The sequence below is a fragment of the Bos indicus genome, chromosome 9, assembly GCF_029378745.1.
Source record: "Bos indicus isolate NIAB-ARS_2022 breed Sahiwal x Tharparkar chromosome 9, NIAB-ARS_B.indTharparkar_mat_pri_1.0, whole genome shotgun sequence".
Lineage (NCBI taxonomy): Eukaryota > Metazoa > Chordata > Mammalia > Artiodactyla > Bovidae > Bos > Bos indicus.
The window spans coordinates 53,415,649-53,442,983 of NC_091768.1; the positions used below are offsets into that span (position 1 = coordinate 53,415,649).

A 27,335-nucleotide genomic window follows, 5' to 3' on the forward strand; every position below is an offset into this window, starting at 1 on the left:
CATCCACTCCATAAGTTTATTACCATTCGTGGGAAAATACTTGACCCAAATACTCTTTGCTTCTCTGTGACATGGATCATAATTCTATCACAGTGAGCTGTTTCCTTTCTCAACCACAGAGATATACAATCCAGGCATTCTGAATACTCAGAGTAACATAAACTCTGTTATTTCCTGTATAAACTGAAACTTGAGCATGAATCATTTCCATTCCTTTCCCCTCCTTTTTGATTCTCAGTTTGAGAAATATCTCCTCCAACCCCACATTTAACAGGTATGTATGGGTGTGCTCGGTCATATGTGACTCTTTACGACCCCGTGGACTGTAGCCTGCCAGGCTCCTCTGTCCATGGGATTCTCCAGGCAAGAGTACTGAACTGGGTTGCCATTTCCTTCTCCAGGGATCTTCTGGATACAGGGGTCGAACCCACATCCCTTGCATTGGCAGGCAGATTCTTTACTGCTGAGTCACCAGGGAAGCCCGATCAATTTCCTTTACTTCTTCTTAGAAAGAGGACCACAAAGTTCCCCAAACATTTCTTTACAGTTATTCCAGCTGACTTTCGGAATGTTTCTGGTAAGACAGTGAAGATCTAAAGATCTGATAGTTTTGGGGGAAGAGCTTCATGATAAAGGTTTATCCCTGCAAGTATAATTTCTAGTAATATTCTGACCATTTCACTGAAGAAATACCATTCCAAGACGTAAATGTTTATTGAGTATTCATAAGAATTTCATCATATATTTCAAAGCCCTATGACTTAAAAAAATGCTCTGGAAATGTTTGGTGAGAGATATTTTTCTGAATGTTTCTTTGTGGAATACATTCTGACATTAAATGAGTCGTCTAATGGAACTCTAGAGAGAATTTAACTGATGCTTGTAGTATGGATTAGCTGAAGTTACATCAAGTCTATTACAGATATAGATTTTGCTTTAGACAAAATTAAGAAGAGATTAAAGCAGTAAGAGTCTTACAAATTCCTCCAGTACATAAATGAAATTAGCAGAAGACTACCTCAAAATAAGAAATAAGAAAATTCAACTGAAGTGAGATATCTCTGACAGAATATTTTTAGAATCACAGATATAGTAATTAAAATAATTCTTAGTTTAGAATATTTTAAAATGTGATCATTAGAAGACAGAACATAGATATGGAGTTATTACTGTTTGGGTCAGACAGAATTGAATTATGCTACTCCCGTTTTAATACCCTGAAATGATATTTGAACAGATAGCTAATTTAGGTGTTGTAAAAGTGAAGATAAAATTCATAACTATGTAATAGACATATATAAACACTATAAAGTTACTCCATATCTATCTTGCTTACTGCACAGTTAATGTAAAAAATAAATCTCTAAATACAGTTTGAGAACTATATACTATGAAAACTTATTTAGCATAATAAAATTTTGAAGATCAGAATTTGTAAAACAAGCAAAAATGATATTATTGTAATAATGAACATCTATGATTGTATTTGAGAATAATTTCTGTGCTCAATGAAATACACCTCAAGCATATTATAACCATCTTTTCCTATTTAAAACATGAATTGCTATCAATATACCAAAAGTAGGTTAAAAATAATTTTTTCTTAAAAAATGATGTTATTATTACTAACAACAGACATACATTTTTAGGTTAATTTTTCATTTTTAGGACTAAATTTTGCAGTGATATTTAACCAAGGTCTTTTTTGACAGTGTGATTCATTTTCACCATGGTTGAGCAATCTTTCCCTCCAAAGTACAATTTAATGTTTCTTTTTTTAAAAGTAAGTTTTCAACCCATGACTGTAGCACCATTACACTTCACTTAACCAGTAGGCCCATATGATGTGTTATGGTTTTGTTGAGTGAAAACTGAAGACTTGGGCACCCTTCCTCTTACGATGAAAGCAGAAATTCTTTTCTGCATTTTTCTTTTTCATCTCTAACTGCAACATGACAGCATAAAATATTTGATTGACTTGTTCACTCATCTATATCATTAAATCTAGCTCTTGGTTTGCATTACCTATTGCTGCCCCTTTCTTCACTTCTTCAGCCACTAATCAAAGGTATTACTGGAGGTATATCTTCACCTTCAGAAACTTGCCTTCTTCTGTTCTAGGCCATATATGATCATTAGCACAAGGTTCTTTACACATTGTCATAATGCTTGGCACAATGTTCTTTACATGTTTTTCTCTTCTTTTTAAGAACAGTAACTTTCTCTTTCCTATTCTATTAAGTATAAACCATTTATCCTAAGAGTTCATACTCTCCCTTCATCTGACCCTTTTCTTTAGCAATCCCATTTCTTCTTCCTCTTTGGCACAGTTACTCTGCTATTTCCAAGCCATTGGGTTGTTCTCAGCACACAGATTGGTTTCTAACTGCTTCCTTATTTGTGCAGATGTCATGCCCTGAATCTTGGGAGCCCACTGCTTTCTGAGACAGTCCATTCTATCTTGTGATAAGTCAGTTAGAGGGTTTTCTTTTTATTGATCTAAACCACCTATCACATATTATGTATGATTTTTACTTTTATCTTTATGTGTCAGTCTAATCGTGTCTTTTCTCAGTTGTTGTTGCTCTGTGTTATGTCTATAGTGGTGCTTTTTATGAGCTCTCTGCATCTGGCACTCCAATGCTTCCATACCCTGATCTACCTCCCCACCACCCCAGAATCATAGCAGCTTGAGCTCTAACTGTGCATTGGACATCTTTAATATGTGTTTGATGACTAAGCTACCCACTAAATATGGAAGAAATATCTTCTAAAAATAGAGATAATTCCACATTTAGAAGGTAGCTTAGTGATAAGATATACTTAGCTATACTTCTCAAAGGATGACAAAATCTCTGTCTTGGAAATGGTTCTGTGAATTAAGTAAAATGCCCCATCATGTGCATACTCACATCCCCCCAGTCTCACACAGCAAAATGCCTGAATGATACCAATTGTTTAAGAAAAACCATTTTGTATGTTTACTTCTAATTGATTAACTGAGACAGTATTACATATTGTATATCCACATAGATTCAGAATGGCTTGGCTTTCTAAATATATGGTTCACTGTTTATTCTAAAGCATTGAACAATTGGCATATTCAGTTCTACATGTGCAATTTCAAGCAGTGCAGGAAGAATATCGGTATTTTTGCCTACATTTAAATGTTAATATGAGAAAATATCGTGGCATTGTTAATACCTAGAAAAGGACAATTATGTCTTTCAAATAGCTGATGAAGCCTGACCTTTTATTTGTATCTCTAAATTGCTGACATCTCCAAAGTTTCTTGCATTTTAAACTTTTTCAAAAATTGTGTTTCCATAACAATTTTAATTGAATCTTCTGTGATGCTATTTTAATCATTGTAATCAACCACAGCAATAATTAGACTTCAGTCAGAACCTTTAGTGCACTAATATGAGAGTAGACACTTATAAAAATGTCGTGTCAGTCTGGATTTCTCCTCCTGACCTCTCTCTGCTGCACCCGTGACGCTATAACCAAGGGTCACAGTTGAATGAGAGCAGAGGTTGATTTCCACTTATCCTACATAATGTGGAAATTTTTGTCCAGGGGCAGCTAGTTAGGGCCATCATCAATAGATGTGTGGTATAAAGATAAACATATAGTGATAGGTTTTCATTGAGGCCGTGACCAGTAAGCACACTGGTTTACTTGGAGAATGGCTCCTGAAGGTCGAGAGTGCCCCTCAGAGTCGATGTAAGAGACTGAAGTTGTAGGCGCGGTGATGGAGGCAGCGCGGGTGACGTAAGCGGCACAGGTGATCTAGGCGCGGTGATGCAGGCAGCGCGGGTGACGTAAGCGGCACAGGTGATGTGCATAGCCCAGGTGTGGAGGAAGCCTCATTTACAGACCTTAGTGCTCTGCTGTGCTTCTTCACAGGTCCTGAATTACCAGCAGTGAGTTATTCTTTTTAGGTTTTTATTATTACTAGATTTCTTTAAAACTCACTTTTATGTCTCCTCATTAATCATCTGTGAAATGTTGGAAGGCAAAATGCGTGAGGCTCAGAGCTAATTATGCATTCTATTATGCCTTTAGATATCTGGATGAAAGTCATGTTCCAACACACAATCCCTTCCCTAAAACTCATTTCCACAAGTGATGATTTAATGATCAATTTACTTTAAAGGTTTGCCTTTGGGGACAATGATTATCCTGGTTTGCTCTTTTGAAAGAATAGACTTTTCTTTCAGGGAATATGTAAATATTTAGGAAAAAAAATTTCATTGTGGACTTTGAAATGCTTTCAACACAAAATGTGTTGAAACCTATGCTTCGACTATCCCTGGGGGGAAAGGACACCTTTGTATCTATGCAGAGAATGAGGGGCATGGTGCCCAGAATTCTCAAATTCCTTTGATTAAATATGGTAACCAACTACTTGTGGACGTGGGGAGGATGAGGGCAAATTGCAGCTTTGTTTTTCAACTCCAAAGTTAGTACTTGTGAACAATAAAAGAATGATAAAATGACAAAATACCTAAATATGATGATTACTGATGTTTTCCCTGACCATTTTTGTTCTACCATTAACAGCCAAGCATGTTACGTATAACTAGTGAGGAATGCAAACATTAGTCTCATATATTTGTCTTTCAATTTGATCTCTTGGTATCCTTCTTACTTTGCAGTTTTGAAAAACATCAGTTTTCAGTAATAAAATCCATGACTTCTAGGCATAGGTTATACATTAGATTACAATAAAGAAATATTTTCCCATATTTTCTAACAGCAGAGTGCAGTATTTTGCAAGAAAAGGTGTCTTTGTGATTTAGAGTATATTCATTTCTGTTAGACTGTGCTTTTTCTGAGCCCTTATAGTTCAATTAAAAGGTGTGCAAAAACACTTGTGCTATAAACTCTACATGAATTTTTCCTAAAAGTTAAATCAAGTGCAATGTCAGTTGAGTTTTGGATTTAGTGAGAACAAAAGCAAGGTGGATTTCCGGTGGGGAGGGACTGTCTCCTTCTAGATGTCTGTGTCCACCCCAGAGCCACATTTGCGGCAGAAGATTTCCTTGTTGTGAGTCAGGAAGCCTTCCCCCACCAAGGAGACCGAGCACTTGCCACAGTTAAAGCATTCACTGTGCCACTGGCGGTCTTGAAAGCAGATAAACTTGGCACCTCTGAGACCTGTAAAGCAATTGGAGAAAAAGAGTAATCTATTCTTTCAACAAAAAGATGGAGCATTCTATCAGGTACACTTCTGGGAGCTGGAGATAAAACAGTGAGTAAGACTGCATCAAGAAAGTAACCAAGAAATGATGCCACCTGCAATGGCCTGTATCTATTCAGGAATGACACCCACAGGTTCTTCCTTTGAGATCCAGCCAGATACCCAGTCAATTTTGTCCCATAATCTGCATAAGAATGTTGAACTTGGGTATACAAAGCACATATTTTTGGAGACAGTTCGCAATTGCCTAAGACATAAGGCTTCCCTTGTGGATCAGAATCTGCCTGTAATGCAGGAGGCCTGGGTTCGATCCCTGGGTTGGGAAGATCCCCTGGAGAAGGGAAAGGCTACCCACTCCAGTATTCTGGTCTGGAGAATTCCATTGACTGTATTAGTCCAGGGGGTCGCAAAGTTGTACATGGCTGAGCAATTTTCACAAGACATAAGGAAATTCAGGGTAGTGCAATGAGAAGAAGGAATAAGTTTTGAAGTCAGAACTTCAAAGTTCCACATCTTATCTAAGTAAGTTACTTACTTAGTTACTTGCTTATCTAAGTAAGAATATTTTTTCCTTCCTCGTGACCCTGTTTACTTTGAAGCAAAGTTAAGGTAAAATAAATGAATACTTCCCAGCCTGGTATCTGATATTTTAATGACTTTTAGTTCTTTTCTCTCTTTTCCCATGTTTAATTTTATTCAAGATAAAGTCCCACAGTCATACTGTGGCTTGAGACACAATTTCCAAAAGGCTCCAATAGAGAATTCCATCCAAACTGTCCTTAGCTAGCCTCATATGATAACCCTGTTACCTTGCCCAGAGTTGACTACAATGTAGGCTTGCAGCAAAGATGTGTGAATCTGATTCCTGTGGCCACTGAAGCCATGTTACCCAATGAAATCAGCTCCCCCATTTCAACTTGGGCCTTACTTGAGCCATAGGGTTTCTATTAATAAGAAAGGTATGAGAATTTGAGTCTTTGATGAGACTCTGTCTCTATACTCCAAATATGAATCCAGGGTACAGTTCAAGGAACTGATTTTGAGGAGTTGTTAAAAAGGAGAAAAGTCTAAGGTCTGGTAAGGGTTGGGATGCCCTAGACTTGAATCTTCACTTGCCAGCTTTTCTCCAAGTGATCTTAGTGCTATGAAATTCTTGTGGTTTGCTTATCACACTATTTTAGTGAGGCTAAAATAGTTCATGTGCTGATGCACATATAATTTCCAAATATTTCATTTGGGATGGTAAATCAAAAAAGGTGAATAAATATTTTATTTCAGGTAAATTCTCCTTAGATATGATAATGAGCTTTTGTTTCCTTCCTGGAAATGTTTTTTGATGCCTTCACATATAATTTACTAGTTCAGGGATACATTTACATCAAATTCTTGTACTTTTCTTGATTAAATTTATAGCTTATTTATGGTGCCATCACTACCTTCTAATGAGAGTAAATCAATAATGTACCAATTAATCCCCTTAAATGTTATTCAAGACATTAATAAGCTGATTGCAAGAATAATGTTCCATATATACATAAACCACTTCTGTTCATGAATTTAATTATTACACATCTAGCATTTTGATGCATATGAAATTTTCTTGATTTTGTTATTAAGCTTTGTACAGGTGGCAAATGTAAAAATAATTCTTCTAGAATTTTACAAAGAAGAATAAAAAGGAAACATCTGGTAGCAGGGATATAAGAAAGTCTTGACTTAACATGTGAGATGGTTATAAACTGTTTTGATTTTGGATGTGTTTACTCCTTCAGATCATAAGGGTCATTTTCAATAAGAAAGTCAACCAGGAAACAGGACTCTGACACCTGTTTTATCTGGCTTCATTTATTCCTAAAATTCAGTAAACTAAAAGCTGGCCTTTGTTGAGCTCTTAAAGATGAACCAGTCACTATTCCAAGCCCTTTACTTCATACAGCTCACACCTCACTCCATGGGGTAGTTATTACCATCAACCCGACTTTGCAGATAGTAATTGTCAAACAGAGAGGTTAGCCTCTTGGCCAAATCACCCGGCTGCTAAGTGGCAGGTCTGGAATTCAATCCTAGGCCATCTGTTTCAGAGTCTGTGCTTCCAACTTCACCAAATTAAGTCTGAATTTTCTTTCTTAAAGAACATAACCAGAAATATTAGCATCCCTGTCTGAAGAAGTCAACGTTTGAAACTCACTTTACTGAAAATAAACAGAAATAGAAAACAGCAAAGATGTGATCTTATTTAATTCCTCATTTTGCAAAGAAGACAAATGAGGACCTTGGAGGTGAGTTGCATACCTATAGTCACACAGTAATAAGGGGCAGAGACAAGGCCATGGTCTTTTACTCCCTAGATTAGTGCTCTTCCCACTAGGTCAAGCGGCTTCATTTATCTCCTTAGAAAGGCAAATCCTATCTTAGAGGAGGAGAAAAAACTTATAGTTACATCTTGAGTTTGTTCCTTATGCTGCTGCTAAGTCACTTCAGTTGTGTTGGACTCTGTGCGACCCCATAGACGGCAGCCCACCAGGCTCCCCATCCCTGGGATTCTCCAGGCAAGAACACTGGAGTGGGTTGCCATTTCCTTCTCCAACGCATGAAAGTGAAAAGTGAAAGTGAAGTCACTCAGTTGTGTCCAACTCGTAGCGACCCCATGGATTGCAGCCTACCAGGCTCCTCCGTCCATGGGATTTTCTAGGCAAGAGTACTGGAGTGGGGTGCCATTGCCTTCTCCGTCGTTCCTTATAGATCTAGCTAATTTAAAATGATGTTTTAAAAACAATTCTAACATAATTTCTGGGGATGACATATCGTTTGTCTGAATGTACAACTTTCAGAAGATAAATGTTTGGTATTAATAGTATAGTTCCCTGTGGTACATTAGTTCAAATAGCTCAACTTTAAAGAAGCACAACTACAGAGAATATATATATATATATTTAAAAGTGTTAGTTGCTCAGTTCATGTCTGACTCTACGACCCTATGGACTCTAGCCTGCCAGACTCCTCTGTCCTTGAGATTCTCTAGATGGGAATACTGGAGTGGGTTGCCATGCCCTTCTGAAGGGGATCTTCCTGACCCAGGGCTCGACCCCAGGTCTCTCACATCGCAGGCAGGTTGTTTACCGTTTGAGTTACCTGGGAAGCCCATATATATTTAAAAATCAGATCAAAACATACTAAAGTGAGTTGGAAGTTTTTGCAGGCATTTAGTTTCTGGTGTGTCTCAATCACAGAGCCAAAAGAAGATTAAGATAATGATCAACAGACTGATTATTCTAAATATATATCCTGCATTTGGATTACTTTTGGGACACATCTTTGGTTCCTGATCATCCCTATGTTTCATGTGGAAAATGTGGTTTTTCTGTCTGATTTTAAAAAGCTGGGTTCAGTAATTGACCTGCAGCAGTCCATCAGAAAAATCACTTAGACACATGCATTTGCGGTGATGGATCAGAATGGAAACTCATCAAGTTCAAAGCTTGTATAGGCTCTTTAAGATCCATACTAGCCATTTGAGTCCCTGGAAGTTTTCAAACATTTTTAAGTTGTTAAAATTTCTCATTTCTTCATGGAAATCCACCTCCAACCCCCCCCCCCCCCGCCCCCCTCTTTTCTGGCCAATTCAAGAAAAGTGTAGAATAAATTGTCTGAGTCCATCAAGCTGTGATTGCATATTCTACTAAGTTTTTTGAGCTCCAGTTACTGTTACATTTTTGGAAGTTTCATTTCTAACTAGAACCAGTAGAGAGGGTGGCTTATTCCCTTGGCTGCAAGAGTTGCCAGATATGCAAAAGCCGGAGAGGAGAGTTATTAACAGCCCAAGCCTTGGAGCCCTATGGTCTAAAATCTCCAGTGTATGTCCCTGAAAGGGCTGCAGAGGTGACATAGCTGAATGATTGTGGGAGGAACAAAGGGGGCATGCCCTACACAGTGGGCCAGTTACTCAGCTCCCCGTGACAGTGACCTGACCAGGAGTGTGAGGGCAGTATGCTCACCTCGGGCAGGCTCTTCATTTACTTTTTGGCTGAAGAGATGGATTTTACATTAGTTTCCAAGCTTATGCAGGCCAAACAAAACATGCTTGCTGGCCAGATGTAGCCCATGGGCCAGTGTGAGATTCTAAAAAATATGGTGCCTTGTATGGAGAAACAAGACCATGCTCTGTTTATCTAGGAAACTTCCTCCCTTGCAAAAAAGTGAAACCTATCAAGCTGGGCTTGCAGCAAAACTCTTTACTTGAAGATAAATATTCAATTTTACTTGTGATATATCTGAAGATAGAGGAGGAGAAAAGGTATAAAATAATCTGTAATAATCCTATGTTACATAAACTGAGCCAGAAGTGAAATATGATCTAAGAGTACTAGGAATGGAGAACAGAAATACAGTTCTGCCATGTTATTTGGTGACCATACCTAAAAGAATAGCTATTGAAATGGAATATTACTCAGCCATAAAAGCGAACTTGAGTCGGTTCTAATGAGGTGGATGAACCTAGAGCCTGTTATACAGAGTGAAGTAAGTCAGAAAGAAACAAATATCATATATTAATGCATGTATATGGAATCTAGAAAGATGGTACTGATGAAATTATTTTCAGGGCAGCAACGAAGGCACAGACACAGAGAACAGACATATGGATTCAGGAGCCGGGGAAGGAGGGAGACAAGGGACCTATGAAGAGAGTGACATGGAAATATACATTACCATATACAAAATAGATGGCCAATGGGAATTTGCTGCATGACTCAGGGAACTCAGATCAGGGCTCTAAAACAACCTAGAGGGATGGGATGGGGGTGGAGGTGGGAGGGAGCTTCAGGAGGGAGGGGACATAGGTATTCCTATGTCTGATTCATGTTGATGTTTAGCAGAAACCAACACAATACTGTAAAGCAATTATCCTTCAATTGAAGATAAATTTTTAAAAAGGAGAGAAAAAAAGAGCTATTGGGTCTCTCAGGGGTGAGAGTGTCAGTTCTCTTATGACAGGATTAGCATTTTAGAAGTAACTCTGGGGAAAATACAATGTGCTTTTTACCTTGAAAACTCATTTAGCACAGATAGATTTACCATTTATGTTATTTTCAAATCATATCACACATATTTTGTTCAACAGAATGCTATCTTGTTTTATCTATTCATAATTAGATAATTCTGTAAGTGAACAGAATGAAAAGAGAATAATACATTTGTTAGAATCATCTTAAATTGAGGTTTAATTAATTCCTCACCTACGCTATCATAATTATTATAACTTCTGATTTTTGCACGGTACTTGCATTTAATTAAAATTTTTTTCTATTTTAAGGCTCCTTTACGCTTGTTTAGAATTGAGCAGCATTTTGATTTATAAGTATCCCTTTCTCCCACTCAGTTTCTTAAAGTTCTACCTCAACTCAGGCCTGGAGAAGGATGTGGCAACCCACTCCAATACTCCTGCCTGGGAGATTCCATGGATGGGGGAACCTGGTAGGCTACAGTCCATGGGGTCGCAAAGAGTCTGAGTAACTTCCCTTTCTTTCTTTCTGTAGTTCCTTCTGGAGAAGGAAATGGCAACCCATTTCAGTGTTCTTGCCAGGAGAATCCCATGGATGGAAGGGCCTGGTGGGCTACAGTCTATGGGGTTGCAAAGAGTCGGACACAACTAAGCAACTGACACACACACACACACACACACACACACACACACACAACTCAGGCCTCCTTGCAAAGGTCTTCTGTGTTCATCTTACTCTCCTTCTTTCTTGAACTATTGCTTTACTTTGAGTCAGTACCATGAAGTTTAGTATTAATGAGCCTCTACAGAGCCTAGCTGCCTTAATTATACTCTATACTTACCTTGAGGGTTCTGTGTAATATTCATATTTATAAAGAAGTACTCATGTTTGTTTCAAAAGGAGACATAAGGGAAAGATCATCCTTTTTAAAATGACATTTCCTAAATTAACTATAGCATTTTCAGAACCGTACTTTTTCATGCTAGGGCTATATTAAACTTACCAGTAATAGGCTTGGTGCAGGCGGCACACTTTTTGGCATAAAGATGGTTGTAGCAGTCCAGACAGAATGGATAGTCATCTCTGGACATAAACTCTTCCTCACAGAGCTCTTTCCTACAGCCGCTGCACAGAAAACACTCCTTATGCCATGGCTGGTCACGAAAAGTTATCCCACCTGAAGTTATGACCTGAGAAGTGATCACAAAAAAGGCGATGGCCATGGAATGTCTTTTGTGATTCTCTGCTTTGTCCACAAGTGGTTCTTCGAGCTACCCTATCACCTTGCGTCAGGATGTCTTTTTCCTGTGATTTTTTTGAACCAAAGTAAAACAAAAGGCTATCTCGATCAAATAGAACTGACGAGAATTATCCTAATTTTTCTCCTACAGTGGCATAGGAAAGAAGCAGGGTCATGATGAGCTCAGGAAGATGAAAAGATATAAGCCCTTGATTTCTTTGCTCATCTTTCTCTTTCTTGTTGATCTTCAAAGATCTGCCATTAGACTTAAGATACTTTCTATGCTATGTTCTTATGTTCACATATAACTTCTAAGAATCCTAAAAAAAAGCTATTTTTTCCTGAATGCTTTATTCAGCAGGAGCAACCCTGAAAGGATTTGCTCAGCACCATTCCCGGGTGGTGCTAGTGGTAAAGAACCCATGTGCCAGTGTAGGAGCTCCAGGAGATTCAGGTTCAGTCCCTGGGTTGGAAAGATCCCCCGGAGGAAGAAATGGTAACCCACTCCAGTATTCTTGCCTGGAGAATTCGCATGGACAGAGGAGCCTAGTGGGCTACAGTGCATGGGGTTGAAAGAGCTGGACGTGACTGAAGGAACTTGGCATGGCACGCATCATCTGCTGATAATGACTAATATTTCTAAGGTGTTTTTTCAGTCTTTAGTCCTGTGCTTAACCTGTTCTTAACATTCTCAATATCCTGACACAGTATCTTCCCTCTTTAGAGATGAACCACTCCAGAGAGTTAGAGCAGTTACATCTCTTGCTAGGGACACAGAGAGTGAGAATTCAAACCTGCAGCCTGATTCCACAATCTGTGTGCCTAACCACGAACATAGTACTGAGACGAGATTGCTTTGCACTGAAAAGCCACTGAGAAATCTTTGTTGAATGAATGAAGAAACACCAAAGGAAGAATGTTTGAAAGCGATTCTAGTATGTCCTAGCACAAACGGGATGACTGTGGGCAACTGCGTGTTTTCAGCGCTAGGATTCAGTCATAAGTGCTGTACATTGAACCGTAATGTGTGATGTGTTAGGGTTTTGCAGAGATGCTTGTTACTCCTCCATAAAATATTTTCTAACCCAGTTTAATCCATGGATTCTACCTTTTAAAAGACTGAGATATCTCTATTTAAAAATCAGATGGAAAAATATTAGACAACTTTACTTGTGTAGCAATTTTTAAGTCCTAGCATCTTTCAAATCCATGGCTACTGAGCTCTTGGGGGTGGCTGGGGAACCTGGCAAGCATTCATAGAAATGTCTTCTAATGACTGAAGCAATGTGATATCTGAGATGGCGCCTGTAGTCTTTGTATGCAAATTAACTAGATATAGAAAAAGTCTATTCTAAGCCGTTCTATTGTGACAAATTAAACTGTCTATGCTGTAGGCTTTTGAAAAGATTATCCTAAAGATATTTAAAATTTTTCCAATGAATACCTTAATAATTAAATTTGATATAAAGTTATTTTTTTGTAAATGAGAAAAAAATATATACTGTTCTAAATAAGTAAATGGGAAACATAATGGTGTGTGTGAACTAAAGCAATTTAAAATACCCCCTACTGACTTCAAATGCCTTACAACAGGCACAGCAGAATTCAGGATTCTTTTGATTTGTTTGGTCAAATGATTAACAGGCAAGGCTTAAAAGATTCAAAACTTGAAAACTGTATTCACAGCAAAATGAAACTTGATGTATACACTAAAGATTGTTTCATTACGGAGATGAAACTCTGGAACATTAAAAATAGCTTGTTTGTGATTATATTCCTTTTGAAGAGGCAGACAGGCTAAGATGAAGTCTAATATCCAAGCCTGGTTTTTGATACTGATTGATCCCAGGATTTAGAACATGTTTCTTCTCTGGCAAAGTGGAGTCAACAATGATTTTGCACTCAGTGGATGACAGCTGATCAATTTTAGAACATGTGAAACTTGTGGAGTTTGAATTCAAAGGACTGTTTGAGGTTACTTCCTTTCTGGTAGAAAATACATTTTAGTTTCAGAAAATAAAATCTATGAAAAAATTCTGTGGGCTGGTTGTCAAGTAGTTTTTGCTTATTTTCTTTTGTTTTATATTTGGTCTTTGGCTTGGGTTGAAACAAATTGTTTTTCTTCAGCTTGGATCATCTTGATTAGAAACATTTATATCCAGTTTTCCTTAAAGGACTTGTGGTTTTAAAAAATTAAATAGAAAATAATCTGGCATGTTGTGATCTGTCTACTACCCAATACAAACATTTCATAAATTTCTGGGGACTTAAAATCATGTCCTAAATATAGGGCAGGCTCCTCTAACCTGGGAAACATCAGGGCTTTGGCCCCAGACAGTGCTCAGCTATGATATACTAGAGAAGATATTTGAATCTTGAATAGCACTGAAGGAAACTTTACATCGTGTGCCCAACAAATGATTTTAAAATGACTCCCACAAGTCTCATTTTAGTGTGAGTCCTTAAGAAACACAGCCTAAAAATGGCCAATTTAGTTGTCCCTCAAAACAGTCAGGTCAATCTGTCCGTTTTATTTCCATCATCTCTTTCTAAATGCATTTCATTGACTTTTGCAGAGCTTCATCTTCATCTGTCTCAGGGTCATAGTCTCTAACTGTTTCTTGTAAAGTCACTTTCTAAGTCAGTATTTCTGATAGAGTAATGGAAGTCTCCATGGTTGAGATGGTTTTATGTCATGTTACTTTCAGTTGTAATTTTCAGCCATCACAATCCTAAAGGAAATCAGTCCTGAATATTCATTGGAAGGACTGATGCTGAAGCTGAAACTCTGATACTTGGGCCACCTGATATGAACTGGCTCATTGGAAAAGACCCTGAAAGATTGAGGGCAGGAGAAGGGGAAGACAGAGGATGAGATGGTTGGATGGCATCACCGATTCAATGGACATGAGTTTGAGCAAGCTCCAGGAGTTGGTGATGGACAGGGAAGCCTGGTGTGCTGCATTTCATGGAGTCGCAAAGGGTCGGACAGCAACTGAACTGAACTATCGTGTAATTTAATAATTGTAACTTAGGAGTTTATCGATGCCTCCTCAAATGCAGTATCAGTATTTTAAATATATGTAGAAATTCACTGTGTGTGTTAATTTGTAGATAATGACATGCTAGCTGTCTGGATGCAAATATGCAAATAGTCTTAAGAGATCTGCTAGAGTAGCCTGTCAGAGAAGGCAATGGCACCCCACTCCAGTACTCTTGCCTGGCAAATCCCATGGATGGAGGAGCCTGGTAGGCTCCACGGGGTCGCTAAGAGTCAGACACGACTGAGCGACTTCACTTTCACTTTTCACTTTCATGCATTGGAGAAGGAAATGGCAACCCATTGTTCCAGTGTTCCATTCTCCAGTGTTCTTGCCTGGAGAATCCCAGGGATGGTGGAGCTTGGTGGGCTGCCATCTATGGGGTTGTGAGAGTTGGATATGACTGGAGTGACTTAGCAGCAGCAGCAGCAGAGTAGCCTGTAGATCAAAAGTGTTTAGAAACCACTGTACTGAATTAGTACATGTTACCATGATTCAGGCTTTCTGATCACAACTTACAGGGGTATTTGAAACTTATGATACCTCACAGGTCAAGGATTTCTTTGAGAACATCAATATATATTAATGGATTACAGATATGTTATCAAGGTGATAGAGATGAGTGACTTTTTCATATAAAAGCTTAGAGGATAAAAAAAGAATTGTACCAAGTTTACTTGAAAAATGTGACTTTTTTTCCTATTGGAAAAGTTTGAATGGGTATCCAAGTTAAAAGGCCCTACATGAAGCTTTGCAACTGGAGGCGAAGGAAACCACTTGCAGTGCTTAGCCTTCTTTCTGTCTAATGAATGAGTTTCCCTAATGATCTTGTCACTCTTGAGTATCATTCTCTTATCTGTCTACTGCTAGAAATATGAAAGCTTCAAGCCAAGAAGACATTTACATTGCTTGGATATAAAGTGAGGAGTGAGATATCCTGTTTAAATTGGTTCCCTTAGTCACTCTGTGAGACAAATCCATCTCCCTCTGAAATTATATGGATCAAAAATTTTCTAAGAAATATTTGTATTCAAAGAGAGATGTGGGTCCTTCACCAGAATACATGAAATCTTGCATGAACATCAGTGAATGGAACTGGAATATCAAATCACTTGAGCTTTTGAAACATTAAATTCATGTTCTGGGTGGCATTTTATGGTGATAAAAATAGATGGGCTTCCTCACTGTGACAGGTAGTGCTTTTGAACTTGATGGAATTCAGTACCAACGTGAGTGTGCAAAGATGGCTATAATATGATAGTATCAGCAAATATATAATGTTGCTAAAAAGCAATGGTTTGGAAGATTTCATAAGCTTCATGCTTTATAGATATTTACCTTCTTACAAAAGCTGCAGTAGTGAGCAAACTCCTTCTCAAAACATGGCACACAGTAATTGCCACTCTCTTTGGAAATCAAAGGTTTAGTTCCTATTGGCTGTCGGCAGTGCTCACACACAAAGCAGGTTTCATGCCAGTAGTTACCCTTAAATTCCATTTTGCGGGAACCTGGACCCCAAAAGTAAGAGTCTATTAGTACAAATCAAGTTTCATTGTTTTCTTTTAAGCAGTAATACATCACATCACTTAAACTATATGTTAAGGTGATAAACTAATCAGCCACATAGAAAAAAAATAGTGTTTGGTTTCCAAAACATTTATCTGAAAAAAGAGGTCAATAGAGTTCAGCCACAATGATGGTGAATCACTCTTTCACTGGAAATTCTTGTGCTGTTTCATAATTTTATGATGTGAAAGGACTATAAAAGTAGACTCTGAAAGGCTGCACATGGTTTAGATAAATTGGGCCATAATAAGAATTACAAGGATATTAGGAATGCCCAGGGCACAGACTCCTGAGATTGATGTTGTGCAGTTACAGTCTCCTAGAAAAACTTTGAATCTATAATAAGAAAATGAGAGAGAATTGTTCTTATGCTGCTGTCCATAGGTATTGAGAAGAGGATCAGTGAAGAGGATTATTACTTGCCTAAAGGTGTAACAGGTTACATGGATCCTTGCTTTCCCTGAGAGAAAAGAAAGATGACTGACCCTCAGACCGTGTTTGTTGAGATACAAAATGATGCTTGATTCCATTCTCCTATGATGGCTGTGCTTTTTGATGCTATTGGTTCTGCCTAGGACAGGGTGTTTAATGCAGTTTTAGCATTATTTATTGGTGTAGATTTTATTCCCTGGTTCAGTTTCTGGTTCAAAATGTTTCTATGAATTATGTTTATGACAGTATATAAAAGACAGTACACTTGGCCCATTGGAAACAGAAAGTATAATCTTTTCATTTCTAAAGTACACTAAATGAGATAAAGAGATAGTAAGAAATATGTCTATCTGAAAAGCAGGATTTTGTGTAATAGTCCCCTTTATCTGTGAAGGATACATCCCAAGATCCCAGTGGATGTGTGACACTGCAGAAAGCACCAAACCGTGTGTGTGTGTGTGTGTGTGTGTGTGTGTGTGTGTGTGTGTGTATGTATACCATGTTTTTTCCCCTGTACATACAGACCTATGTTTAAGTTTATAAATTAGGTATTGCAAGAGATTAATAACAATAAAACAGAACAATTATAACAATATACTAGAATAAACATTATGTGAATGTGGTCTCTCTTTCTGAAAATATCTTGCTGTACGAATTGAATGCCTTTTCCATCTTATCTAAGTACTTACCATGCACTGTGGCCGTAACTTGCAGTTTGAGGCATGACAGCAAAACTAGCATAAATTTCTTTTTCCTTCTTCATGATTTCATGGATGGGGAATTTGTTCTTACATTAGATCTTAGTAACCTCAGCATGTGATTTATTTCCTTATTAAATTAAGAACTGTCTTTTCTTAAAGGAAGAACTTTATGGCTTTTTTCCGGCATACCTGATTGCCAGCATCACTACTATTGCACTTTGTGGCCATTATTAACTAAAATAAAGGTTTCTTGAACACAAGCACTGTGATACAGCAACAGTCTGATCTGGTAACTGAGGTGGTCATTAAGTGACTACTGGGCAGGATGCTCTGGACAAAGAGATGATTCATGTCATGGAACAGGTGCAAGGAGGTTTCATCACACTACTCAGAACAGTACACAATGGAAAACTTAAGGAACTCTTATTGCTGGTATTTTCCAGTTAATATTTTCAGGCTGAACATTTTTGACCTTGGGTAACTACAACCACGAAAAGTGAAACCATGGAAGGAGAATGGGGGTACTAATGCACTACACTCTTCCTGTGCTTGGGTTTAATTTAAAGCATTGTAGCTTCAGTTATAGACCAAAAGGCCTTGAGATCTTACCAGGCATGATGGTCTTCTTGCAGTGAAAGCACTTGGAAGAGCACTCATTAGAATAGCACTCCGAGCACAGCAGGCGCTCATCCTTGGCAGCAAAAGGCTTTTCTACCAAAGAGTGATTGCATTTGGTGCAATTAAAGCATCCTTCATGCCAGTGATGGCCTTTGTAACAAAGATCCTTCGAGACAGAGAGTAAAAGTTAATTAAATGTGTTTATGATCAAACAGGCCATTTTGTAAGACAATACTAAACACTCTGGGGCTCTGGTGCTAGTAGGTTTTGCTGTTAGCTTGAGGGCATGATGTTATTGATACTATTACCTGGAGAGAGGAGACTCTGCCACAATTAGGAGCTAGAGCCTGCTTCCTTGGTTGGTCACAAAAGATAGATGGAAAATAAGGGGACTCTCCTATTTCTTCCAATTTCCTGAGATGATTTTTATTTTTAGATGATAACATCCTATTACTGTTTAAGATTTAAGTAAACAAAATCTCAACACTACTTACCTAAAGCAAAGATTAAAAAAAAGAGAAAATAGACAACAATATGCGTTCTGGTAGGAACGGGCTATATGCATGAGAGGTGTCAGGGCACAATGTCTTTAATGAATATGAAACTGATTCAAAGTTAGGAAATAAAGGTTTTTCAATCTTTATACTTCCAATTGTTTATGCAGTTAGTCATTTATACTCTTGTCATTCTAGAAAAAACACTTTAGCTGTGTAACTTTGGTCAAATAACTTCTTTAATCTTTAGCGTCCTAAACTGTCTTCCAAGATCACTGTAAGGATTAAAGCATGTGTTCTGTTTCACAGTGCTGAGCATAGTGCCTTGAACGTCAACTTGATTGATGATAGCTTTGAAAATCCTTATATCTAGTAGCAGAGCCTTAGATTATTAAAGAAAAATAGGAATCACAACACATTTTTCTGCTGATCATATGCAATAATTCTGTGAATTAAACCTACCTTGGAACCTGATTCAATTGGTTCTTTGCACTCCTCACAATAGTTAGAAAAGATACGATCATAACAAGAAACACAGTATGGATTGTCATCCTTTAGTACATATTTCTTCCCAAGAAGTGATGCCATGCAGTATTGGCAATAAAATTGAGGAGTTGTCATTTTGCCTTAATCCTATGAATAGAAAAATAATTCACATACATAAAGGCAAAATTTTTGACAAATTATAAAGCCCCAATACAGCATGAGTCAAGCACTTGAATGGATTTATATCTTCTTATATGAACACCCACCAGTTTAGGAAATATGCTGTAGTCATGGTGACACTTGGAGGGATTTAGGAAAGGCTACTCTCCCATCTTGGCAGTTCCTGTGTATTTTGCTAGCAAAATGCATCAAGCCAGCAGCCGGAGTGTGAAAAAACATCTTGTATTCATCATTCACTAATGTGGAATTCAATGAGAAAGTGATATTTGTTGAAATAGGGTGGTTTCACCTCAAGGATATAAATATGAACTGTTGATAGAGCTTTCACTAACTGTCATCACTTACTAGCTTGTTGTAGAGATCTGGGGGTGGAGTTCCATGGAAATAAGTCTTTTTTTTTCTAACTGAAACAGAAATTACTAATCAAGTACATTGTCATTTTCTATGCCATCCTTTTATTTCCCAAATCTTTGGGCTTCCTATGTGGTGCTAGTGGTAAAGAACCTGCCTGCCAGTGCAGGAGACTTAAGAGATGCAGGTTTGATTTCTGCACATTAGTTAGTTCTAAGGTCCCTTGAGACATCCTTCTTACCTGTGGCTTCACCCTCCCCAACTACACTGTTGTACCTGCCATTGAGCAATATGTAGACATGCAGTCAAAACCATCAGTGGTAGAAAAGAGCTATAGGCTTCTTAAAGTTTTAGGGCTAAACTAACATGTACACAGAAGGAAAAATAGCAGCAGCATTTTATAAAATGAAAAATATAAAGCCAAGGTTAAGAGAAGAATTATAGTTATTTTGTAAATTTAGGAAAACCATTTAACAAAATCCATGGATTTCAAAAGGTTTTTATTCAGTTGTTCAGTCATGTCTGACTTTTTGCAACCCTATAAACTGCAGCACGCCAGACTTCCCTGTCCTTCACCATCTCCCAGAGTTGCTCAAATTCATGTCCATTGAGTCAGTGATGCCATCCGACCATTTCATCCTCTGTCATCTCCTTCTCCTCCTGCATTCAATCTTCCCAGCATCAGGGTCTTTTCCAGTGAGTTAGATCTTCACATCAGGTGGCCAAAGAATTGGAGCTTCAGTTTCAACATCAGTCCTTCCAATGAATATTCAGGCTTGATTTCCTTTAGGATTGACTAGTTTGATCACCTTGCTGTCCAAGGGACTTTCAAGAGTCTTCTCCAGCACCACAGTTCAAAGGCATCAATTCTTCGTCACTCAGCCTTTTTTTTTTTTATTGTCCAGCTCTCACATCCATACATGACTACTGAAGAAACCATAGCTTTGACTATACAGACCTTTGTCGGCAAATTATTATGTCTCTGCTTTTTAATACACTGTCTAGGTTTGTCATTGCTTTTTTCCAAAGAGCAAGCATCTTTTGATTTCGTGGCTGCAGTCACTGTCCACAGTGATATTGGAGTCCAAGAAAATAAAGTCTGACACTGTTTCCATTGTTTCCCCATCTATTTGCCATGAAGTGATGGGACTGGATGCCATGATCTTAGTTTTCTGAATGTTGAGTTTTAAGCCAGTTTTTTCACTCTTCTCTTTCACCTTCATCAAGAGGCTCTTTTAACTCTTCTTTGTTTTCTGCCTTAAGGTGGTGTCATCTGTGTATCTGAGGTTATTGATATTTCTCCCAGCAATCTTGATTCTAGCTTAGTGATTCATCCGGCCCAGTGTTTCTCATGATGTCCTCTGCATATAAGTTAAATAATCAGGGTGACAATATATAGCCTTGACATGAAAAGTGAAAGTGTTCCACTCTGTTGTTCCATGTCTGATTCTAACTGTTGCTGCTTGACCTGCTTATAGGTTTCTCAGGAGACAGGTAAGGTGCTCTGTTATTCCTATCTCTTAAGAATTTTCCGCAGTTTGTTGTGATCCACACAAAGGCTTTAGCATAGCCAATGAAGCAGAAGTAGATGTTTCTCTGGAATTTTCTTGCTTTTTCTATGATCCAACAGATGTTGGCAATTAATTAGGATTAAACACAAGTTTTTTGTTGTCACCAAAAGCAGTACCACTGATTTTCTTGGAAAATAAATATATTATGAACTATAGATACTTTCCAATTCTCCATCTCAGAAATTTGTTTTTTTTTTCAATTTTAGCAAAATGAGAAAATCCACTATTGTGATGCTTTTTTACAGAATTTTTAGTGATAGTTTTTATTTACTATATTTACATTGCATTCCCACATAGTTTGCCTTCTTTTATTTTAATGGTAACATTTTCAGCTGAGTGTCTTGCTAAATGTACACTGTCATTAAGTCCGTATATAGTAGACCTTCAGTAACAGAGAAAAGACAGGATTTGGAACATGTGTGTCTTTTCTAAGGAAGGACGAAAATTCAGACTAGAAGTTCCCAATGGAACATGCCAAAATTATCTGTGAAGAATATTGAATCCCCTATTTGCTTAATTCCATAGAAATGTCCCTTTTACACAAATACAACACACACTAAAAGGATTGCTGAGGGCTTGGAAACAGGAGGAAATAAATGTGAGTCCCTTGAAAGATTTTAAAACTCAAATTTTGTTCATGTTTACAGTGATCAAGTGTTTTATCTCTTAATAGTGAAATAAAATATATACTTTTAACTTTCATCACTTCGTATGGAAAATGCCATTTTCATTAGTCATGTATTTATTTAGTCTTAGATGTGTATAACGGAGAAGGCACTGGCACCCCACTCCAGTACTCTTGCCTGGAAAATCCCATGCACAGAGGAGCCTGGTGGGCTGCCGTCTATGGGGTCGTACAGAGTCCGACACGACTGACGTGACTTAGCAGCAACAGCAGCAGATGTGTATGATAGCACCATGAAGCATAGCCTCTCAGAACTTAGAAACTCCCAGGCTACTTCCATTTTGTGAGGCTTTTAGTATATTATAAAATGAATAAACAACCAAAGGGATCACAAAATTGGCAGATTTTCAAGTTTTTATTTTAAACCACACTTTAAATACAATCATACTTGTACCTCATTTGGTGATCAGTTGTCTAAATATAAAATCTAAATCTCTAAATATTTTATAAATATTAATATAGAAGTATATATCAATGAATATAAATACTTATCTAAATGTAAATATGGGAAGATACGGTTCTGCCCCATCTCCATCATAATTACATAATAAGTCTTGCTCCATAAAAATTCTTAACAAAATGGACCATATTTTTCTCAGTTTCTTTTAAAAGAGAAAGTACATCTTATTCCACCTGTTTTTTAAAAGCAGTGTCAAGAAGCTGGGGAGGGTGAAAGAGTCAGCCCAATATCTCAAAACTGTATAATTTTGTATTTTATAGAATGATACAGTGCGAGTAGGCATTTGGTCCAGGTCAATGTGTATTGAAATATCTACTCAGTAATAGCTGAACTCTCTGCCCTCAAGAAGTCTGGATCCTCTTAGCTCTTACCTTGGTAATAGTGAATATAATTTGAGATAGAACAAACTGAATGTTCACTCTCTCATTTTTGGTTGGGAAAAGTACACTAAGAAATCCAGTCCTCATTTTTATGAAGTCTGTCATTTAATTATGGGTATAGGAATACATCCACATAGAGTTTTCTGAAACAGGAGTGTTACCATATAGAATATGATACACATTCCACTAGAACCATAGAATTCTTAGTGATTTTAGAAAGGAGTGAGGAGCTACAGCATAGAAGACCTTCCTAGAAAGATTTTAAAGAAGTTAATCTTTTGCAAATCTGTTAGGAAGGAAGGAAGAGAACAAGGATTTTGATTAGCAGGGAAGGAAGGAGAAAAGACAATGAGAGAAGGCATGGGATTACATCCAAAGCTGGGAAATGGTAAGTCTTGCCAACAGATTTTCACCCAGGTATATTCAGGATAAAAGAAGACCTTCCAACTATTTAAAGCTATTTGAGCAACAGTTAGAACTAGACATGGAACAACAGACTGGTTCCAAATAGGAAAAGGAGTACGTCAAGGCTGTATATTGTCACCCTGCTTATTTAACTTCTATGCAGAGTACATCATAAGAAATGCTGGGCTGGAAGAAGCACAAGTTGGAATTAAGATTGCCAGGAGAAATATCAATAACCTCAGATATGCAGATGACACCACCCTTATGGCAGAAAGTGAAGAGGAACTAAAAAGCATCTTGATGAAAGTGAAAGAGGAGAGTGAAAAAGTTGGCTTAAAGCTGCACATTCAGAAAACTAAGATCATGGCATCCGGTCCCATCACTTCATGGCAGATAGATGAGGAAACAGTGGAAACAGTGGCTGGCTTTATTTTTCTGGGCTCCAAAATCACTGCAGACGGTGACTGCAGCCATGAAATTGAAAGACGCTTACTCCTTGGAAGGAAAGCTATGACCAACCTAGATAGCATATTCAAAAGCAGAGACATTACTTTGCTAACAAAGGTCCGTCTAGTCAAGGCTATGGTTTTTCCAGTGGTTATGTATGGATGTGAGAGTTGGACTTTGAAGAAAGCTGAGCACCGAAGAATTGATGCTTTTGAACTGTGGTGTTGGAGAAGACTCTTGAGAGGCCCTTGGACTGCAAGGAGATCCAACCAGTCCATCCTAAAGGAGACCAGTCCTGGGTGTTCATTGGAAGGAATGATGCTAAAGCTGAAACTCCAATACTTTGGCCACCTGATGCGAAGAGCTGACTCATTGGAAAAGACCCTGATGCTGGGAATATCTGAGGACAAGAGAAGGGGACGACAGAGGATGAGATGGTTGGATGGCATCATCAATTCGATGGACATGTGTTTGGGTGGACTCCGGGAGTTGGTGATGGACAGGGAGGCCTGGCATGCTGCGGTTCATGGGGTTGCAAAGAGTTGGACGTGTCTGAGCGACTAAACTGATCTGAACCTTTAATACAAACAGTTCTAAATAGGGTTGGGGGTAGGCAAAAATATAAGAGTATGAATTTTTCCAACTGGGTCACAGTTTTACTACCTTATTCTCTCCTAAACATAATTCTGTACTTTTTTTTTTTTTTGCCTGTTTTCCTCCTCTTTAATCCTTTCATTATTATTTCTGAATAATCAGGGAATAATCTGTACCCACAGTTCAGTTCAGTCGCTCAGTCGTGTCCGATTCTTTGTGACCCCATGAACCGCAGCACGCCAGGCCTCCCTGTCCATCACCAACTCCGGGAGTCCATCCAAACTCAGAGTGCCATGTACACCTGCACTATGCATTATCCAGACCAGCCCAGTGGCAGAAATACCTGCCCAGCCATAAAGACCAGTTTTTCTTTTTCTGGTGCCAACAATGTAACTCCTTAGAAGACAACATTTCTTTCTCAATCCCATAAAGGGTCATGCTCACCCTCTTACATGGAAACATCTTCGATGAACTTTACATACAATGCTGATATATCATTTCCCTTAAAGACAAAAACTGGTGCAGAACAAACTGGTCAGATAACCTGGGGAGATACTGGGGTGCACCGATTGTAAGTTCTTAGCTTAAATACTTACTTATGACCTTATTAATGTTACTATGTTGTATTCTGCCTATTTAACAAGATTTTTTCCTGCATTACCAAATGTGTGACTGAACCTCTGATAAAATTAATAATGATTCCGTTCAGTTCAGTCACTCAGTCGTGTCTGACTTTGTGACCCTGTGGACTGCAGCATGATAGGCTTCCCTGTCCATCACCAACTCCCAGAGCTTACTCAAACTCATGTCCATCGAGTTGGTGATGCCATCCAACCATCTCATCCTCTGTCGTCCCCTTCTCCTCCTGCCTTTAATCTTTCCCAGCATCAGGGTCTTTTCCAATGAGTCAGCTCTTCGCATCAGGTGGCCAAAATATTGGAGTTTCAGCTTCAACATCAGTCCTTCCAATGAATACCCAAGACTGATTTCCTTTAGGATGGACTGGTTGGATCTCCTTGTAGTCCAAGGGACTCTCAAGAGTCTTCTCCAACACCACAGTTCAAAAGCATCAATTAAAAAGCTTGCTTTATAGTCCAACTCTCACATCCATACATGACCACTGGAAAAACCATAGCCTTGACTAGACGGACTTTTGTTAGCAAAGTAATGTCTCTGCTTTTTAATATGCTGTCTGGGTTGGTCATAACCCACAAGAACAGACCAAATGGCTTGTTTTCAATCATTTTCTAACAGGTAAAACTGTAGGAAAGGGGATAGGGACTATGTGATTCTTATCTCAGGAGCCCCCATCTGAGGGTTAATTTGGCAAAGATATTTAAAAATGTTTGCTTCCAAATATTTAAAATCCTTGAGCAGAGCTGATTTATGAGTCATAGGAAATCTTAATAGTAGATCCCAATTGGATAGCATTTAACTTTTCTAGGCATGAACTTAGAAATGTTAGTATCAATATCAATTAGACACTCATGTCAAGCTTTTCAATGGGATAAGAGTAGATATATTCTTGTCAAACTTCTTTCAAAGTCATTCCTCAGTTACACAACACTTTAATTACAGAATTTTTATCACTGTATCCTGAGGTTTTAGGAGACTGATTTAGAGATACACTGATACATCTAAAAACCTATGAAGATAAATAGCTCAGAAGTTCAATGTCATGGATGGACTTGGCTTTCTTCTTCCAATTCTCTGCTTTAGATTTTAGATTTTTCCCTAAAAGGATGTGAGTCTAAGGTCATAGCTTTCATGAGTGAGAATGCTGTTGGATACATGTTATTTTTAAAACTAGGAATAATTTTGTGTCAAGTAATGTTATATGGTGAGTTAATGATTAGAAGGCAAATGCTGTGAGCAATATACTCACTTATATTTTTATTATGCTGAACAGAATTAATAAATTCACAAGAAGTGTACTTCAGAGAACATCAAGCAGGAGAAAGGCAGGGACTTGAGGCCATGCAGGTCATCTTTAACATGCTTGTGTTTTCAGGGCATCACACACCATTCACTCATTCATTATATAAATAGGTAAACCTTTTTTATTTGCAAAGTAATCACCTAGAAGTCAGTGAAGGACGTAAAAATAGACAAATTCTATCCTCAGAGAGCTTATAATCTAGTAGACAGAGGAAGGACATTTTATAACTAAACAAAAATTTGGAAGTGATAAGGAGAAATGAAAATTCATAATAATTTAGAGCAATGGTTCTAAACACGATGCATATTAGAATTTTTAAAATTTCCCCCAAAGTGCACCTGTATCCTAAACCAATGAAATCAGAATTTCTTGCGGGGTAGGGAAGGAGAACAAGTATCTTTAAGCTCCCAGGAAGTTCTAAAGTCCAGTGAGAATAAAAAAGCCCCAGTTAAGAAGAGGAAAGGGATTACTTTTAGCTTGGAAAAATTCAGAAACAACTTAGAGAAAATGGCATTTGAATGGATCGTGTGGTAGGTATTATGGATTTGTTCTCCCAACTTGGTTCTATCCTCCTCCTGGTTGGAGAGGTCAGGCAGCTTGAGATTTCTCCTGGAACCTCTTACAGCTAATATTCAGGATGAAAATTTAGCTGTTAACTCCAAACAGGTGTGTACACGGGCAGGCGGAAGCGAAGTGAAGGACGTGTTCTGGCTGCTGTTGCTGCTGGCGGGCTGAGTCATAGAGTGGTGTGTGGTTTCCACCACTCAGAATGCTTGGACTCAGGTTTTCCAGGGGCCAGGGGCTTGGTTTGGGGCTGTGAGAGACAGTCGTGGCAGTGATACTGGTGGCAGCAGCAAGTTTCTGACCTCTGGATTATGGGGCAGACTGGGTACTGAAGTGGGCAGAGAGCAGCCTCTGCCACCCTTGGAGGGACTGTTCAGATACTAACAATGAGAGCTAATGTTTCTGTGCGTTTCTTGAGAGCCAAGTACTGTGTTAACCACTTTATGCAGATTCTCTATTAATCCTCACAACAGTCCTGTAGGATGGGTCCACTATTGTGGTTCCCATTTGGCAGGTGAAAAAAACCAAAGCTTAGAGAGGCCAAGACCGCTTGAAAATGCTGAATCTAGGATTTAAACCTCCACCTATCAGAAAGTGAAGCCCAGGATCTGAGCCTGCATAAACCTCTCCTTTCCTGAAGATGTGGGGAAGGGCATTGAGACTGACCAACATAATTAGGAGGAAAGGTATTTAGACTCTATATGTGAGGTCTGAATGGAAAACAGCAAGTAAGTTATTTGAAGTGGTTGGTAGGCCATGAGAAGGTACAAATTGGAGGACAAGTTTGAAAAGGTAGCCTGGGTAAGATCATCAATGGCTTAAGCTTCAAACTAGAGATGAGCTTACTTTTTGTATAGAAAAGGTACAATCATTGATGATTGAGAATAGATGAATGAAGTGTTTTGAACTGAGATCTGTGAAAATTAATCTAGGAATAGTGACAGGATTGGAAGGTAGATACACCACAGACAGGAA

General features: G+C 38.3%; 1 protein-coding gene across 3 annotated transcripts in view; it reads right to left on the minus strand.

Annotated features, from left to right (window-relative positions):
- Window positions 1–695: 695 nt before the first annotated feature.
- The window catches only part of FHL5 (four and a half LIM domains 5), a 57,494-nt gene continuing 30,854 nt past the window's right edge, over window positions 696–27,335 (minus strand). For 2 of the 3 annotated variants that reach the window (XM_070796058.1, XM_019967336.2), the window contains exons 2-6: window positions 18,761–18,931; window positions 17,796–17,970; window positions 15,826–15,995; window positions 11,210–11,396; window positions 696–5,163 (exon numbers count right to left, since the gene is read on the minus strand). In XM_070796058.1, coding sequence (XP_070652159.1) covers window positions 5,000–5,163; window positions 11,210–11,396; window positions 15,826–15,995; window positions 17,796–17,970; window positions 18,761–18,919 — 855 coding nt within the window. In that variant the 5' untranslated portion in view covers window positions 18,920–18,931 and the 3' untranslated portion in view covers window positions 696–4,999. The remainder of the gene's footprint in view (window positions 5,164–11,209; window positions 11,397–15,825; window positions 15,996–17,795; window positions 17,971–18,760; window positions 18,932–27,335) is intronic. The other variant, XM_070796059.1, reaches the window with a different exon arrangement.